The sequence below is a fragment of the Erigeron canadensis genome, chromosome 9 (assembly GCF_010389155.1).
Source record: "Erigeron canadensis isolate Cc75 chromosome 9, C_canadensis_v1, whole genome shotgun sequence".
NCBI lineage: Eukaryota > Viridiplantae > Streptophyta > Magnoliopsida > Asterales > Asteraceae > Erigeron > Erigeron canadensis.
The window spans coordinates 32,535,548-32,555,232 of record NC_057769.1 but is presented as its reverse complement, the minus strand read 5'-3'; the positions used below and the strand labels follow the sequence as shown (position 1 = coordinate 32,555,232).

The 19,685-nt window shown below is 34.8% G+C and overlaps 3 protein-coding genes and 1 long non-coding RNA gene across 4 annotated transcripts; 2 read left to right on the top strand and 2 right to left on the bottom strand.

Moving 5' to 3' along the window:
* Positions 1-3,710: 3,710 nt before the first annotated feature.
* LOC122581031 lies at positions 3,711-7,368 on the bottom strand. Its single transcript, XR_006320953.1, has 2 exons — positions 7,136-7,368; positions 3,711-3,969 (listed from the first exon to the last, which is right to left on the bottom strand). It is a non-coding gene; the product is annotated as an uncharacterized LOC122581031 (long non-coding RNA).
* Positions 4,031-7,134, top strand: LOC122581028 (protein QUIRKY). The gene has a single exon (XM_043753172.1). It carries the CDS (start codon positions 4,075-4,077, stop codon positions 7,012-7,014), a length of 2,940 nt encoding a protein of 979 aa, XP_043609107.1. The 5' UTR covers positions 4,031-4,074; the 3' UTR covers positions 7,015-7,134.
* A 1,698-nt stretch (positions 7,369-9,066) lies between the features above and the next one.
* LOC122581029 (beta-glucosidase BoGH3B-like) lies at positions 9,067-13,707 on the top strand. The gene is made up of 9 exons (XM_043753173.1): positions 9,067-9,348; positions 9,821-10,025; positions 10,128-10,218; positions 10,310-10,455; positions 11,491-11,734; positions 11,831-11,935; positions 12,284-12,466; positions 12,556-12,757; positions 13,096-13,707. Exons 1-9 carry the CDS (start codon positions 9,120-9,122, stop codon positions 13,581-13,583), a joined length of 1,893 nt encoding a protein of 630 aa, XP_043609108.1. The 5' UTR covers positions 9,067-9,119; the 3' UTR covers positions 13,584-13,707.
* Positions 13,708-14,707: 1,000 nt separating this feature from the next.
* On the bottom strand, positions 14,708-16,999 carry LOC122581030 (nucleolar protein 58-like). Its single transcript, XM_043753174.1, has 2 exons — positions 16,742-16,999; positions 14,708-15,935 (listed from the first exon to the last, which is right to left on the bottom strand). The coding sequence occupies exon 2, from the start codon at positions 15,902-15,904 to the stop codon at positions 14,870-14,872; it is 1,035 nt and encodes a 344-aa protein (XP_043609109.1). The 5' UTR covers positions 15,905-15,935; positions 16,742-16,999; the 3' UTR covers positions 14,708-14,869.
* Between the last annotated feature and the right edge of the window lie 2,686 nt (positions 17,000-19,685).

Sequence of the window (19,685 nt, the reverse complement as noted above, 5' to 3'; positions counted from 1 at the left end):
CCAAGAGGTGTCAGATGATTGATGTTTATGCTAGAACTTTGGCTTGGACTTACATGGATCCAGGATTCATTTGCCCCCTTATTTTGCATTATGTGTTACGTACTTGTTTGTTTATTGTTGGATTCACCGAATCCCTTTTATTCATATAGTTCATGTTCTACGATAATCCCATGCATACGCTATATCTTTTCGGTAATATTTCGAGCCTAACTCAGGGTGTTACATACTTAGTATTTCTTGTTTACACATCCTAAAATTACTTAAAAGTGCACTAACATATATAGTTATGATACATTAATCCACCTAAATGAAATAATAACTACCTTGGCTTGAAGTGAATAGTTTTTTTAGTATTAAAAATACACAAAAACAACAAATAATCAACAATGGTTACAGAATATGAGGGAAAGAGGTCAAAAAAGTGAGGTGTAAAAGAAAGTCGGTGACACAAAAGTGAGCCATCTTTGTCAAAAGCCATTGTGATTTTGTTTGCCCGGTCGGTCCGATTCCATGATTCTTAACATGGTCACACCACTCCTAGGCCACGTTCACCTTTACCTTTTGTATCTATATATTATTCTATATGATCATTTTTTATTATTATTTTAAAATAACCAATACATATAAACAATTACGTAGTATCTATCCTATATACCAATTTTTATGTTCGCGTGTCAAGTGAACAGTGAACCAGGTGCATTGGTTGTCTATTGCAGACCGAACAAATTGGCTAGTTGCTTATTTTTTTTCGTTTGAACTAGATTATAACCCCGCGTAATATGCGGGGAATATATATATATATATATATAATTAATAACATGTTATACTGGGTAAAAATTGAACCAGTAAAAAAACGTGAAGTTAGATTGATGGTCGTTGAGATTTCGGTTAACAGTAACCGGCCGGTTGGAAAATGAATACTCATCTATTAGAAGTCTCGCTAAATAATGTTTCTGTTTGATTGGATGTCTTTCATTCCTCTGAATATGTCTGTATTGTCATTATACTTGTGCTTTGACACTTTGATCGAATAATGTAGTTATTTACAAAATTTACTAACCAATTTAATTATCAATCTATACATCACATGTTGTGCTAATCTAACATAAACTTATGCATAATATCTTTACGATTTTCATACAACTATTTTTTTGATACATAATTGTGATAGCTTATTATGGATTTCGTTTTTGTTTTTTTTTCCAGTTTCTCATTAACTCAAAAATCGTTGAGTAATCATTAAAAAGTTATGCCAATTGTGTATCACACCGATTAAAATGAAAATTTAGAAAAAAAAAAGTCAAAAATTGTTTTTAAAGATGAAAAATGATATAAAATTTAAAAAATATTAGTTTTCATAATTATATCATTAAATAGTATTAATTAATAATGTCTACAAATTTATTTAAGGAAATAATAATTATTTAATTTATTATATAAAAATTAAATCTAAAAAAGTTAAAAAAAGGTATATGACATCATCGTTTTGATTTAATGGTTATATTTAAAAGTTGAACTTTATCCAAGGGTCTAAACTTCTCTATTTTGGAATTAAGGTTTCTCTTTTATATATATTTAGAGATTATCGTATCAAATAACCTTCTATAAACCCTTATAAAACATATTGAAATTATATTTTTAAGTAATTTAAGCACTTTTTTCAATATTAACATATTGCCCATAATTCATACAATATTACCTTTAATTCTATATTTCTAAACACAATCAGACAAACACTCTATCAAGATCTAACACACAGTCACTTCTTTCTCTCCTTCCTATTTACACACGCATATCAATTCCCCTCACTATTTTGTATTATCATCACCAAACCGCCGCAACGCGCAAGCACCAACCCTCGTATACTAATTTAAACTATTTTAACGTGAGCAATTAACCATTAATTCAAGCCATAACATTCATTCAAGAGTTATTTTTATAACCGGGAATTGTTATTACATTAGATAAATTATTTTAAATATCAAATTACTAGTTATGCATCACTTTGTAGTTTGTACATATGACCGAATGAAAGAGGCCTTAATATATGTGTGTTCTGTGTTGCAAAATTGGAGTATTTTTTTAGATTGTCTACAAAGGAAACAAACATTAATGTTTGAAGATGAAATAGGGATCAAAGGTTGAAGGTTATAAACAGAAGCAAAAATATATATATAAAAAAGAAAGAGTTTTAAGCTTATTTGTTTTATGCATTTTGTATAACTAGTCTTGTACCCGCGCGATGCAGCGGGACATAGAAAAAAAAACGATTGTTAAGTACCGGTACCGTGTTATTACATGAATGTATGATTCAACTAAAGAGTTTCTAAGTCCGACTGAAAGTGCAAACGGACGTTGTTGTTTTAGAGTGAGCGTTTTTTATGCTGATTGATTATTAAATTCGGTAACGCATGTGTGTTTTTTTGGTATACTATGTGAGCAACTTCAGGTCAGGGAAGGGACACGCGTAAGGGTTTTTTTTTAAGGGTATTCTTGAAATTTCAGAGATAAAATGTTTGATGGTCGTATGAATTAAAAGGGTAAAATAGAGATTTTAAAAGTAGAGTGTTAAATTTTGGGGGTGTAGTTTGTTTATATAGATAGTATAAATTATCTTAATTAAGTAGTTTTAATTAATTAGTTATCGTATAAAATTAATTAGTAACTTGTAACATTTTGTTCATCCACTGTGTTATTCTTGTTGGTTTTAATTAAGGGTGGTTTTCAGGTTAAAATACCATTAAGTCGTTTTAGTTAGGTTATATTATAAAATCTGTTACATTTATTATTTATTGGTTATGAATTCAATAAATTTTTAGTTGATGAGTGAACTAGAACTTATAACTTTTTAGTTGATGAGTGACAGTAAATTTCTTTCGACCTGCCACAATCTATTAGAAATATATTTTTTACGGCAATGTATATATAGCTAGTTGCAAAAGAAATTAAAAATTAGAAAATTTGGGATAAATCATCGGGTGGTGACATCGTATTACGTCCAAGCTCACCAAATAAGATGGTCGATCGTCTGGCTAGTTATAGATGATCGATGCTACACGCGGAAAGAGTACCAGTTAAAATAATGATAAAAAGGAATCTAACTAATTAGGAGAATGAATGAAAAAGGTCATTCCATGAATTAAGCAAAGTATACATTTTCAGATTCATTTTGTTAATTTGTTTATCGTAGTAATCAAAAGGAATTATATTAATTGATTCTTTTCTGACATGCCACTCAACCTCTTTCATACCAATTCAAAAACAAATATTCCTTCAATACATTTTACCTATAGCCTTTGAGTGATCTACTGCATCATTTATCCACCAAATTGACAACTATTATGGACAGATCAGATAAGATTAAACTTAAACTCTTTAAGTTAGTAATAATGCTTTCTCTTTTGTTTACTATATACTAGTAAAGTAATCACTTCATTATAATTATATCATCGATCAATTGTGAAACACACATGCATATTACAGTATATCTTAACTTAAAACAATATTTATATATATATAATCTTACATAAAACATATTTTCTAAAAACAAATATATGGTTTTGGATCCTAATAGCTCAACGGTGTATGAGGAGTTTAAGATCATGTAGGCAACATTATTCCTACCATAGGTTGTTTCCAGATTATATCTAAGTTAGAAAAAAACCTCTAACCTTTCAATGCATGATAACAAAATTCTTAACATCTATCTCTAAAAACAGAAGTGTTAACACTTATTCTAACTTTACTGGTTTACAGCAAAAATATACATATATACTTATCATGCAAGCATTAGCATATACTCATATCACACTAGTAAGTAAAGTAAAAAGCAAAAAGCAAAGCTGCTAATTTAAAGAGCAAAATAAAGAGATGATTTCCCTCCATTAATAATAATACTGATCACAAAGAAACAGATTCACTTCTACTTCCACATGAAGGCAAGCACCATTCCATACCAATACCAATCTCCTATATAACAAAAAAAAACAAATACCATATCACATTTTCACTAATTAAGAATGTGATTTATTTCAAAAAAAAAAAAACAAATAAATTTTAAACAAAATTTGAACAATGGCAGGCAGTGCAACAGACAAGAAACTTGTAGTAGAAGTAGTAGATGCTCGAAATCTTGTTCCAAAAGACGGTCATGGGACGTGTAGTCCGTACGTGATAATCGATTTTTACGGACAAAGAAGGAAGACAAAGGTGGTGGCCAGGGACTTAAACCCTGTTTGGAACGAGGTTTTGGAGTTTAACGTTGGGAAACCAAGTGATGTTTTTGGTGATATGCTTGAGGTTGATGTAAATCATGATAAAGCAAGTGGGCCCACCACAAGAAATAATTTTCTTGGCAGAGTGAGGTTGAATTCAAGGCAGTTTGTTAAGAAAGGTGAAGAGGCTTTGATTTATTATCCTTTGGAAAAGAAACATTTGTTTAGTTGGGTCCAAGGTGAAATTGGGTTGAAAATTTATTTTGATGATCAGGTCAAAACAAAAGATGCTGACCCTCCTCCGGAAAAAAATGAAGCACCGCCGACGCCGGAGGAAGTCCCGGCACCGGCAGAAGTCTCGGAGACTTCGGATCATGATGAAGAGGTTTCTGGGGGTGGTGTTGATACAGAAGAATCAAGTAGCCCGAAGAAGCAAGAAGGATTAGAGCAAGATCGGCTGAAGACATCGAGATCTATGCCGGATATTAAGATTGGTGGAGATATTCCTATCGGGCCTCAACCGATCCCACGTGTTTCGTCGATTAGTAGCTTTACGACGGATGCCTCGGATCGGTTTCTGATCGAGCGGACGTCCGCGTTTGATCTTGTAGAGAAAATGCATTATCTATTTATTCGGGTAGTTAAAGCACGGTCTTTACCTACCCCTGGCAACCCAGTAACCAAGATAGTGGTGTCGGGTTGCCAGGTCATGTCAAAACCTGCCCGGAAAACGATGTATTTTGAGTGGGACCAAACATTCGCTTTTAGACGCGACGCGAATGATTCGGGCTCCATCCTTGAAGTATCCGTGTGGGACCCGTTGATCTCGAGCTCGACGTCAGATGTAGCAGGGCATAACTTTCTAGGCGGAATATGCTTTGACGCGACAGAGATCCCACTACGAGACCCACCTGATAGTCCTTTGGCCCCACAATGGTACAGACTAGAAGGGGGTGGGGCTCATAAAGGGGATCTCATGCTTGCTACATGGGTCGGAACACAAGCTGACGAGTCGTTTCCAGAAGCATGGAAAACCGACACGGCTGGTAACCCTAGCTCACGGTCCAAAATCTATCAGTCGCCAAAGTTATGGTACTTGCGGGCCACAATCATTGAGGCGCAAGATGTTCCTGCTTCATCAACATTCCAGATCAAAGCCCAATTTGGATTTCAAGTTCAGAAGACGAAATCTATCATCACTCGTAATGGCTCGTCTTCTTGGAATGAAGACTTGATGTTTGTAGCTGCCGAGCCGTTCACTGACCACCAATTGCTGTTGTTTTTAGTCGAACAGCGGGGCCCCAAGGAAACCACGGTTGTTGGGGTTGCTAACGTACCGTTAGCTACCATAGAGCGTCGTGTGGACGATAGAGTGGTGGTATCAAAATGGTTAACCTTTGAAGACCCGAACGAAGAAAAGAGAGTGTATCGTGGTCGGGTTCAACTCAAAGTATTTTTCGATGGGGGGTACCATGTGATGGATGAATCGGCTCATGTTTGTAGCGATTATCGACCCACTGCAAAACAACTATGGAAACCCCCAATTGGCACAATCGAGCTAGGGATCGTCGGGTGCAAGAATTTGCTGCCAATGAAGTCTATCAATGGAAAGGGATCAACAGATGCCTATGCTGTGGCAAAATATGGTAACAAATGGGTGCGGACACGAGCCATATCTGACAATCTAGATCCGAAATGGAACGAGCAGTACACATGGAGAGTTTACGATCCGTCCACTGTGTTGACGATTGGAGTGTTTGATAGTTGGGAAGCGTTTGGATCAGATGGCCAAAAGGAGTCGACAAGGCCAGATTTTCGGATGGGGAAAGTACTTATACGTATATCGACTTTACAGATAGGAAAGGTGTACAAGAATACGTACCCGCTAATGTTACTGAATGCCGCAGGCCTCAAGAAAATGGGCGAGCTAGAGGTGGCTGTTCGGTTTGTACGTATGGCACCAACCATTGATTTGCTGAATGTATATGCACAACCTTTGTTGCCAATTATGCACCATATCAAGCCGATAGGAGTGGTGCAGCAAGAGGTGCTTAGAACGATAGCGGTTAAGATCACAGCAGCTCATTTAGCCCGATCTGAACCACCTCTTCGGCGTGAAGTGGTTACTTATATGTTAGATGCAGACTCACATGCATTTAGCATGAGGAAAGTCCGGGCCAACTGGTTAAGGATCGTTAACGTGTTATCAGGGGTAATCGACTTGGTAAAATGGTTCAATGATACACGTTCATGGAAGAACCCAACAGCTACTGTTTTAGTTCATGTTTTACTTCTGATGCTTGTTTGGTTCCCTGACTTAATCATCCCCACAATTGCCTTTTACATGTTCGCGGTCGGTGTGTGGAACTACCGGTTTCTCCGGTCACGGGCCCCACCTCCACACTTTGACCTGAAGCTATCATTGGCCGAAACAATAGACAGTAACGAGCTAGATGAAGAGTTCGATGCACTGCCATGTACCAGACCAAACGATATGGTCAGGATGAGATACGACAAGCTACGTATGCTAGGAGCACGAGTACAAAGCATACTAGGTGACATAGCAACACAAGGGGAACGAGTTCAAGCTTTGGTGACGTGGCGAGACCCACGTGCCACGGGGATCTTTGTCGGGATATGTCTGGTGGTTGCTATCATATTATACGTCGTGCCATCGAAAATGGTGGCAATGACATTCGGGTTTTACTATATGCGACACCCGATCTTTAGAGATCGGATGCCGTCCCCAGCATTGAACTTCTTTAGAAGACTACCATCATTATCAGATCGTGTGCTTTAGGTTCAATAAAGCAGATGAGTACTTGTTTCAGTAACTATATGAATGCTTTACTAAATGCAATTGAGTTTGTATGTTATTTTTCAACTAAATTAAGATGAAAAAAAAAAAATTATATATGTACCTTTATATGTCTTGTATAAAAGTATATCCTGTACTTAAATTGCAAAACCTGGCTTGAGACTATGAGTTAGAAATATAATATAATTAAGGTGATCCAAAATTATAAGGTAGAGTGGTAGACTAGTGTCTTCAAGGGTTTCCTCTAAAGGCGGTAAGAGGGAATATGGATCGTGGATATCCGAGTCTGCATACTACCCACTTGTTACTCGATCGCTAAAAACAAAGTCGTCGTTCTAGAAAATTTTTAAAAGAACGAGTAAATAGATAATAAGGTGCAAAACTATAATAATGATGTTAAGAACAAACCAACAAAAAGCTACTTAAGTATGCAATATATTTTTGTAAATTAGTTTTGAAAAAACAAAAAGATTCAAGGGTTGGACCTTAAATTTGGTTGTATTCCATATGGATCATTTGTTGTCTCAAACTACAAGCAAAATTCAACTTTTCAATTGATATTCCATAAGTCAAACCAGGGAATGGCAAACAATGAGCTTGTGGTTTAGGACCATCTGTGATGTGTTTATGTGGTCCTATTCAATTAACGTTGCGTCTATCATGATCACAATATTGTCTGCTTTATTTGTGAACGTGCGGATTTTTTCTTGACAATTCGGCGATATCTAGTAACTCACCCATCATGCAGTGCTTGTCGTCTCAATATGGTTCGTGTGATAAAGCAGAAGTTTCTTGTGAACCCGAAATCACTCTAGTCTTTCACCATGCAGGAGTTTTAACAAGTGTTATATCTCAAGTCTAATGAGTAAACTGTCAAAATTAGTAGCCATCATAAGAAGCGCCAAATGTGATTAAATGAGAAACTATACCGACTCCATCCAAGAAAAAACATATACTAAGTAACTATGGACCGTGGCCCGTGGGCGGTGGGTCTTGTGAAACAAAGAACCAGATTATAGTAACGGCAGAGTCACACCATCGTCTCTAAAGACACCTAAGTGTATCGGAAAAAACAAATTACATGAACTTCAAACAACTTGTCGGTGAAATTATAGTTTGACTGGTTCATGTATGTAAATTATTGATGTCTTTGAGGTTAACACGTTTTTGAAAATTGAGTTCTAGACAAAAATCAGCCGTTCTTTCCTAATAGATTACTATTAAATTAGATATGCACAGCTAAATTATTATTTTTCCGATATACATATACATATATTATTTTGTGCTCGTATATGAATATATGATTAAAAGGTGCAAAAGAATGACTTCCATTTTATTATTAACAAATGACATTTTTTATTCATTACTTCTGACTGCAAAATACAATTCTTTTAATCATATATGTTGGTAAGTACTCCAAGAATGACATCATTGTCCGCGAAACGACTGTTAGCCACCTTGTCTTTGGAAACCGATCGGTGATGGTTCGATCCTCACTCCTTGCATAATGGCCGGAGGTGAAGGGTTTCGATAACTGTATACAATTTTAAATCCTACTTTCTACTAAAATGAGAGTTTTAATGGTAACTTTCAGGCCTAATCGACTAACGATGAGTTGTTAGTCAATAATCAGACGGCAAAACTCGTTTAGCCCGTGATTGTCTGACCTTACAAGAAAACATTCAATTTAAATAGTGGCCCCTAAGATAGGACAATCCAGCAAGTAGCCAACCTGCAATAATATCAAAATAGAAATACTTTAAAATAAAAAAATTATCACTACAAATATACATCTTTCTGCAAAACCAGCATTGTCACTCTATTCTTAATTCTCTGTAAGTATTCACTAATCTCTCTGCAGGTTGTCAACTTCTTTCATTTTTTGAAAGAAAAGGAATAAAAAAAGTAACTTTATTGCAAATATCTTGTGAACATAATGCCAAAAGTTGTCATATCACATGCTACCCTTATCTTTATGTCACATTCTTGTAAAATGAAATTTGAAATGTATGCAAATGGGAATACTATTTTAACATTCTGTTTGCCTATATTTGTAGAAGAGAGCTTCTCCTGTTAAGCTTACAGTAATGGGAGTCGAAAATATGAAGAAAATTTTGATTTTCTTGATGATGGTGATCTGTTGTTGGGCTTCAATGGCCAATGCAGACAATATGCTATACAAAGATCCTAAACAACCATTGGGTGTTAGGATAAATGACTTGATGAAGAGAATGACATTGGAGGAAAAGATTGGTCAAATGACTCAAATCGAACGATCAGTTGCATCCAATGAGGTCATGATGAAGTATCTGATAGGTATATCTTTTTTTCTTTTGGAAGCACAATATGACCACATATCTACGAATTTGTCACCGGCAGGATTTGAACAGTTGAACCCAAAATCTTTTGGTTGAAGGCTCCAGGCCATGTTACCTCGAATACCGCTATGCCAAAGACCATATGCCAACTTGTTATTCAGTTTCATGTCTTCCTTATGTTAATAATTCAGATTTAATGTAGTATTACATAAGGTTATAAACAAGATATTGGCAAAATATTAAAGCATTGACTTTTGCCCAGTTTGACCTGGTTGACCCATTTAAAGATCATACTCGTCTAACCAGAAAGATATAACCACCCAAATTAGCTCAACTATAGGTAAACAGTTGGAATTGGCTATGTCACCCATTCTGACCCATTACCCAGCCTACCCAACCCACCCATGTTGCTACCTTTGTTATATTCTTTTAATGATTAAATATCATCATGGACGACCTTGTGATTTCAGGGAGTGTCTTAAGTGGAGGAGGAAGTGTTCCATCTAAGCAGGCGACTCCTGAGGCATGGGTCGACATGGTCAATGATTTTCAGAAGGGCTCGTTATCAACCCGTCTAGGAATCCCAATGATTTACGGAATCGATGCTGTCCATGGTCATAACAATGTTTACAAATCTACAATCTTCCCTCATAATGTTGGTCTTGGAGTTACTAGGTGAGTACTAGTAATCAGTGCAAATTATCGAAATATAAACATATGTATGGTACAACCCTGTGATAGACTGGATTGATAAGATTTATGTGCATACTTAAACAGGGATGCTATTCTAGTTAAAAAGATTGGAGCTGCTACAGCACTTGAAGTTAGAGCCACTGGCATACAGTATGTTTTTGCACCTTGTATTGCAGTAAGTGGATAAATATAATACTGTAATTTACTGCTTTTTATTGAGTAAGTGGATTAAATCACTAAATGAGTTATAACTTCCACCTAAACAGGTCTGTAGAGATCCCAGATGGGGTCGTTGTTACGAAAGCTACAGTGAAGATCCTGAAATTGTTAGATTAATGACCGAAATCATACCAGGTTTACAAGGAGATATCCCTGAGGGCTCAAAAAAGGGTGATCCCTTCGTCAATGGAACGTAAGTAATATCATGGCTTAATATATATCTGAACTGGGAATATAACTTTGTGTCCAAGCTTAGCTAAAGTAGAGGCAGGATGATTGACGTGTCACTAAATAGCTTCATTTGAGTTGTGTTCTATCTTAAACAGGTCATACCCAAAAAATTAGCTAAAAGCAGACATGGTAAAAACCGGCTGTAAGACGCCAATGGTCTATTTAATGCATAGGATCTCCTGATGTTCAAATTAACAAAGCATAGGATCTCCTAAAGCAAATTTTGGTTTATGTATAGACCAGAAACTCGACTAGTAAGTGTTTGCAGGTCAACCCACCCTGAAGTGTCCCATTTCGGCCAATACAGAAAAAACTTGTTTTAACCCAAACCCGGATTGACCCGTTTCCCATCTTACCACCTCTACAATAGGAGAGCATAAGATAAGGGTTGTTGACTTGGTTTTTGGTTTTCTTCTTTGTGTTTCATTTGACTTGGTAGATCATTAATCTTGTCCTATTGGAATATTGACTTTTCAGTCTTGTCCACTTCCTATTTGCGTTTGGTTATAATCTTTTATTGACATAGATCATGGGTTCCACTTCCTATATGTATCTTTCCAATATTCAACATTAGACCCTCATCATCTTATATTAAGGGGGTGTTTGGATTTGCACTTTCAAACTAACCATCAACAATCAGTTTCCAATGTTTGGAAATACAAGCTACTATCATACCATGATTACTTGATCATTAGGAGTCAAGTGATCATTTCCATACCAGCAGCAGAAAGAATTAAGCATCTAAGGGTGACATAAAATAACCTATCTAGCCTTTATTAAGACCCAAATTGAGAGTTTTGGTCATTTTAGATTTTAATTTCTTGGATAATCTGTACTTTCAAAAACTAAAACATATACTGTTTCAAATATCAACTACATGTCTACATCTATATAATATCTCACTGGTGCTATTGTAGCTGAGTATCTACTTCCGGTTGTTTAAGATGGGAAGTATCTACTTGGGCCTTGGCATTCATTTTGATATTTATTTTCACAGACGAAAAGTTGCATCCTGTGCTAAACACTATTTGGGGGATGGAGGAACTCACCTAGGCACAAACGAAGGCAACACAGTGGTAAACAGTAAAACATTATTCAGCATACACATGCCAGCATACAATGATGCCATTCTCAAGGGTGTAGCTACAATTATGACTTCCTACTCTAGCTGGAACGGGGTTAAAATGCACGCTAATCGTAACCTTGTTACCAATTATCTTAAAAACAAACTCAAATTCAAAGTATGTTTACTTGTCCAGTTGACTTCTGTCTTCAGACCTTTATCGCATATATATAGTTGAGAAACTAAAGATTAAGTTCAAATTGTTTTACCTCAGGGTTTCGTCATATCAGATTGGCAAGGTATCGACAGGATCACCACTCCTCCACATGCTAATTACACATATTCCATATTAGCTGGAATGAATGCTGGCATTGACATGGTTTGTTTTCTCCCACCTTTTTCTTATTTATAATATTTGTAATAACTGTACTTAATAGGTGTCAACTTTGACCTAATTACCTACAAAATGATCAATTCGAGTCATGCTTTATCTCTAACGGGCCAAATCACATGTAATGCAAAAACCTCCATATTGTTTAGTTCAAGTAAATCTACATTAGGATTGAAATAATACTAGTTCGGCAATGAAAATTTATACACAAACTATATATAATAGAACAAAGTTCAAAAAAATGTGTTCCAGGTCAATCTAATCTGGCATTTCGACCCACACTGTTTGCCACTACCATGGATTGTACTGTACCTAATGCTTGATGATATATTGCAGTTCATGATCCCAATGAACTACACGGAGTTTATTGATGGTCTGACTTACTTGGTAAAAAATAACTTCATACCCATGAGTCGAGTAGATGATGCAGTTCAGAGGATTCTAAGAGTGAAGTTCACGATGGGTCTGTTTGAAACACCGTTGGCTGATTACAGCATGGCCAAGTACCTGGGATGTCAGGTAATTTAGTCAAATTTGTTTGGATTTGACTATGACAAAGGATGTTCTATTCATAGTTTGACCAGAAATCGTAAATATCATTTATTCAGGAACACAGAGACCTAGCAAGGGAAGCCGTGAGGAAAACGCTTGTGTTACTGAAAAACGGTAAATCGTCAGTGCATCCATTGTTACCACTCCCTAAGAAAACATCAAAGATACTAGTTGCAGGATCACATGCTGACAATATTGGTTATCAATGTGGTGGGTGGACAATTGAGTGGCAAGGACTTTCGGGAAACATCACCGCTGGTATGGATATCCAAATCACTTTTCAAGTACAAACCTTATAATCAGTGAGATTGACATCCATCATATCCATGAACTCTAAGCGGCCATTTTGACCCAATTACCTAGAGTGGGTCGCATAAACGTATGTTTTATCTCTAATGGGGTAGTAAATTTTGCCAAAGAAGATACACATCTTGTGTCATTCAAAGTAGTTTAGTAAAGCCAACTAAACCATTTTACCCAAGAAACGAGATTAGTATTTAAATAATTTTCTTTCTCTCATTACCCGTTTTGACCCATTACTCATCCTACCTGACCCACCCATATTTCCACGTAAATTTTACACTCTGATTTTACAGGTACCACAATCCTCTCTGCTGTCAAAAGTACCGTTGATCCAAACACTAAAGTGGTATACAACGAAAATCCCGATACGAGTTTTGTAAAGTCAAACTCGTTTGACTATGCTATAGTTGTGGTAGGAGAGTCTCCATATGCAGAGACTTTTGGAGACAATTCAAATCTGACAATCTCCGAGTCGGCCCAAAGCACTATTAAAAATGTGTGTAGCTCTGTAAAATGTGTGGTGGTCCTTATAACTGGGCGTCCAGTGGTGGTACAGCCATTTGTTGACACCATAGATGCGCTTGTAGCTGCTTGGCTGCCTGGAACTGAAGGGAAAGGTATCACAGATGTCCTATTCGGTGACTATGGTTTCACAGGAAAGCTAGCTCGTACTTGGTTTAAGTCTGTTGATCAGCTACCCATGAATGTTGGGGACCCACATTATGACCCATTATACCCATTTGGGTTTGGACTAACAACAGCACCCACTAAGGCTACATAAATGTATGGTGTTGTCTTTCATCAAACTTGATAATATTGTCTGGTGCTTAGATATAGAATTTTTGTTGTCCATGGTAAGAAATATATATTACACAAATATCTCACCTTTTCGTGAGGTCTTCTTACACCAGGCACATTAGACTTCTTGGTTTAAAGTTATGCAATGGATAAATGTGTTCATTTACAAGTGGAATACAACAACAATACAATCATTAGGTTCCTATTCATGAATTTACTAATTTATACAGATCTAAACATTCATCAAGGAGAAAATTACCAATAGAACATTGTCAAATTGTATAGACAAACTTATCTGCAAGCTTGTCTCATAATGATGTTAGATAAAGCAAACAAGATCTAAATCACTTTGCAGCAAAATTTTAAGAGGACCTAAGAGATCATTTTGTTAGAAGAGAAATAATATGTCCACCTGCGTGTCAGATTATCCTCCCAACAATATGATAGTGAGACATGGCAAAAGGAACAGAGTAGATGGGGAGAGGCAAAAGCGCATGCACGTATATCGTTGTCAGGAGGTTGAGTTAAGCATAAAAAGTAGGGAAGATTTAGCATTGTGTTTTAATGGAAATAATGAAAAGATACTCTAAATCAGCTTTGCTCTCCTGAGGTGGTCTTGTGATTGTGTCTTCAAAACGACCGACTTCCAAGAGCAGCTTCTATGCAATGAATAACTTCTTCCAAATGGAATATCAAATCAAGCATTCTAAACTATGTCGCCTCTTATACTAATTAACTCTAACCTACACAAGTCAATTTAAGATATATGGTAACTTGGTAAGTTAAGATAAGATCCTTTGAGTAACTGCCATCCAGAGAGGGCCTTGATTTATCTTTAAAGATAGAGAAACAGATCAAGATTGTGTAAGCCGACACCTCTCCACAACACTCTGTCTCCACCAACAAACGTTTTGACGAGTTCCCTGCTAACAAGTGTGTTAAGCCCTCCAAATTTTGTTTTCAAATCAATGAAGTATGAACCCCAAGAAAGCTTATATTCAGAACTTAAATGAGCTGTATAATTGTACTATCTACCCTAAGTAAACATTATATTCATGTATGGTGCACTAATTGAACACTTGATATTCACAAGCTAGTAGATCATGAGACTTTTAACCATAACCACTATATTAATCATGATGAAAAAGCTTTTACACGTTACAAATTAACATATTATATATATGTATATGTAGATATATATTACTGCCCAGAAGAAAACATTCAAGGAGAGCGTGGTACCATTGTGCCACCTGACTAATTGCAGAAGCTTTATTCCACTTCTGCAGCAGCATCAATGGTCTTTGTGGACTCCTTAACAGGTCCATGGCTTTCCTCCTTTTCCTTTATTAACTTCAGTATTTCGGCCTTTTTCTCTAGTAGAGCTTCAATTTTGGTATCCAATTTCTCTAATTTAAGTTTCAACTTGGTGACATCCTTATATTTTGCATCGAGATTCTTTTTATCCAACTTATCTTTCTTGTCTTTCCCTTTCTTGTCCTTGCTTGCCTTCACTTCCTCCTTACCGGTTTTCTCCCCCTTAACTTCTTTAGCCTCTCCATCTATTTCGATCTCTCTTGATGCAACTTCAGTATCGCATGTTTTATCACTTGTCTCGTCTTTGTTCTTCTTATCTTTTTTCTTCTCTTTACCATGTTCATCATCTTCTTTATCTTTACCTTTCTTTTCTTTCTTATCTTTCTTGTCTTTCTTCTTTTCTTCTTCGTCATTGTCATTTTCTTTCTTCTTCTTTTCTTTTTTCTTCTTATCCTCTCCATCATGATCTTTATCATCAGATTTTTTCGACTTATCTTTCTTCTTCTTTTTTGTCTCTTCATCCCCTTCCTCTGATTCTCCGGCATCATCCTTCTTCTTTCCCTTCTTATCTTTCTTTTTCTTCTTTTCTTTCACGTCAGCATTTTCATCTTCCTCCTCGGACTCCTTTTTCTTCTTGTCTTTCTTCTTTTCTTTCACATCAGCATTCTCATCTTCCTCCCCAGACTCCTTTTTCTTCTTATCTTTCTTCTTCTTGTCTTTCACGTCAGCGTTCTCATCTTCTTCCTCAGATTCCTTTTCCTTTTTATCTTTCTTATTCGTTTTCTTCTTCTCTTCTCCCTTTGCTTCTTTCTCATCTTTCTCCTTGCATTTATCATCACTATCTTCCTTGTGTTCTGGATTCTCTTTCTCAACAGACTTAATCTTTATGTCGAGTTCTTCTACTACTTTCTCTTCATCTGTTCCTTTTATCTTGCACTCAGTTTTCAAATGAACCTCTTCCTTGGCAACATGCTCAGCTGTCTGATCCATCTCAAACTTAAACTTATATCTAAACTATTAGCTGCAGATATAAATGTGATCTGATTACTAAAATATCAAATTATTATTACCATAAACTACATTTTAATAGTAACTTGGAAACCACAACTAATCTACAAACCCATGTCTATAATCAGTTATTCACTATACATACATTTTAAGGTATCTCAAACTTGATTCATACACTATTTTGAGACAACATATATTTCATAGTATAAAGGGATAATCCTACCGAAATGTATGTTCTATTTCATAGTATATCATAAAGTAACTGTATGTTCTAAGTTAATTACATCACACAATTAAAGTGTTCTAAGCACAATATAAATGTTTTAAGTTGGATATGCACAGTATAAGCGTTCTAAGTTGGATACACACAATAAAAGTGTTTTAAATTTGACACACACAATAAAAGTGTTCTCACTTAGATAAACGATTGCGCTTACGGGAGTCACGGATACAGTCGGATGCATTTAGAAACACTTGACACTATTATAAAAAGGTTCTTAAAGCAGGTGATCTACTAGATATAGCATAGCTTCATATGGACAATACATATCTATACAATTAAGAAGATAAGATTAAAATTATTAAACATATGTAACTTATCCAACTTCAAAAATGATAAAGATTTAAACTTTTTAAGAATTCAATTAAAGGTTCATTAACAAAAAGACTTTCATTTCTAGTTTTCTACACACACAAATCATCAAACAGTTGGAGGGCGCTATTTTTAAAAAATTAAAAAACATATAATAGATACAAGAAAAACCAAAATCACAGTCAAAGATTAAGAATTTAATAAAATTAAGAGATATAAAAACTTACCCAGAAAAGAAATCAGTGAGTTGTGGGGTTTAAAGTTTATATGAAATGAATCTATTTGATGGATAAAGAATGTCTATTTATAGAAAATTATTTGTTATGTAAGGAAAGTGTAGTATACGGTATCAACGCGGGGAATAACGGTGGAAGAACGTGTCGGTTAGTGCTATTTTATGACATATGCATAGATATAGATACAGATATTGATGTATGTATAAATGGAGGTTATTGCTTGTGAATGAGGAAAGAGGGATGTGGAATGAACGAACGAACATGATTATTCTTGAATACTTGTTGGTTAAGGAAAAAGGAATTATTTCCACTTTGGTACAGAGTCAAATTCTAGTCGGCTGTTCCTTTGATGTCTTAAATAACAACAATAACAAACGGTATCCAATCCAAGCTATGCCGGGATATCAGGAAGGTATTATGTAAATAGACCTTACTCTCCCTTTGGCCCAGGGTGAAAAAAAATAGGGTTAGATCCACCGGAGTGGAAGACTAAACCGGGAATAATCTTGATCTCAAACTCTCAATTTCAAGCTCGATCTCAGTCTCCATAAACCAAACTCAGATTGGATCTGAAAGTTTGTTACCGTTAGAGGAGAAGAGAGAGCTTAGTATGAAATTAGATAAGAGCTTAAGATTAAATTAGAAAAAAGAACTCAAATGAATTTAGACTGAGGAACGAAGAATAAAAGTTTGATTCAAAATCCAAATTAGGTGAAAATTTGAAACTTCACAAAATGTTGGAGAATGAATGAAAGTTAACAAAATTGAAGAACAAAATCGAAGCCCTCTATTTATAGGGTCAATTCTTAGGGTTTTAGACTTGGTGACCAAGTCATCTCAAGACCTAAAACCTTGAGAAATTTCGGCCCCCTCCATAAGGAATTAGAGCCCAACTCTAATTTTCTTATTTCACATTAAACCTCTTTTTAATTAATTAAATACAATTAACTCTTTAATTTATTTAAATTAATTATTTCGTGATCAATTAATTATTATATTACATTAATATAATAACTAATAGTATAGAGCTACCATGTCATTTCGTGTGACTCCGTAAGCTTAAGTTATTTCTGGACATGCGTTTATTATTTAACATGATCACACTCCAACAGATAGAAAAATACGTGATTATTGAGTGACAAATTGTAAATTCAATATCTTTTGTTGGAAAAAAAAAAGGTGTAGGGGCTCCCAATATCTGATTTTGTATTAATAAAAAAGAAACTCCATTGCAAATTAAAAGTCAAAAATAAAAACTTAATTAATCATTTATAACACTTTCTTATACTTGAACGACAAAAACACATTATCTTCATTGCATATATATTCTTCATTTCATTTTACTATCAAGATAGTTTCATTTAACGAAATATTTATATCTTCTATAACAAGAAATATATATGGATAGACGAAAGTTATGAATAACGGATATGAGTATGGATGTTTATCGTCGTTAATGGATTGGATATAGTCATATAGGGGACCAATGATTGGTTTAGGCGTATATTAGTGTTTCAAACTTAAATTTATTTATGTAACAAGTGTACATTAACTTTTTGTCTTACAATAAACCTGTTCTAGTTTTCTAGATAATTTCTTTTTTGTTTTGAGAGACGGATCACGATTGGAGTGATGATATTTTATTTTTCTTTCCTGGACCTACGTTACTTTGTAAATTATTGAAAAAAAAGCGAGAGACTTCTAATTTAATCACGTGATATCATAAGAATTTTTACTAGTGAAGTATGTAACACAATTTCAAAATATATACAGAATTCACATAAAATATAGAGATGTTTGTTATGATCTTTCATTATTTGTTTATTGGGTTTTTTTAATATCATTAATGTGTTTAGAAAATTGTATTTTGGTCATTAAGTTTTAGAAGTATGTTCTTGATAAAGAAGGTATATTTTTTTCTATTACATGTTAATGACAATACTAAAAATTGTTATCGGAAAAACCTTTATTTATTTAAGGATAAAAAGAAAAGTTAAAAAGGATAAAGTGTAAGTATCATTTTCGTATTTGTAAGTAAATCAGCAAAAACATGGGTGAATGTTTAATTTAGTGGGACCTGTCAAATAAGTATTCCTGTGGAAGGACAAGGCATACGTGATTTATGCGCGCCCCACCTCGTTGTTCCATATTGACTATTCGAAATCTATTTTGAGTCTTTTTATTTATTGGATAAAGTTGAAATTTCATCTTATCTTTTAATAAACTGGTTTATCTATATTCATACGAGCATAATATCCGTGCGTTGTGTTGTGTCGGAATTTTTTTTAGGAGTGACAATTTGTTATAAGGGTAAATATGTTAATTTACTGTTGTAGTGTGTGGAGGGACATTTTGAGAACCATAAATATGCTGAAAAGGGCTTTTTGGGGAAAAAAATATGTTTAATTTCTTAATACATACCATAAATACAAAACCCAAAATGCTTTATAAAGAATAAAGATTATGTAATATTTTCATTTAACACCTGATTAAAAGTTCCATAAAAAAACACGCCTCTGATTAAAATTACATAAAAAAATATTTAAAATGTTCTCCCTTATTCATACTATATTATATTTTCATCTAGCACCTCATAATATATTTCACATACATTTAAAATTGTATTATCAATCCTTTATCTTTTAAAATATCTCTATTAACTTTCTAAATCAATTATTTACACCACTCGACCTCGCCGCCATGACCACTGTCGCATTGCGCAGATACGGTGCTAGTAATATATAAAAATTTTAGATCAATTTTGAAAGTTAAGAAAAATGATGCATATGAATTGAACAAACTATCTTTAATAAATTAAATCACTATCAACATATAATATTAAAATACACCATCAGTCCCTTATTTTATAAAATATATCTAATAGCCCCTTTAAATATAACATATTAACATTAATTAGCTACACCATTTGACGCCG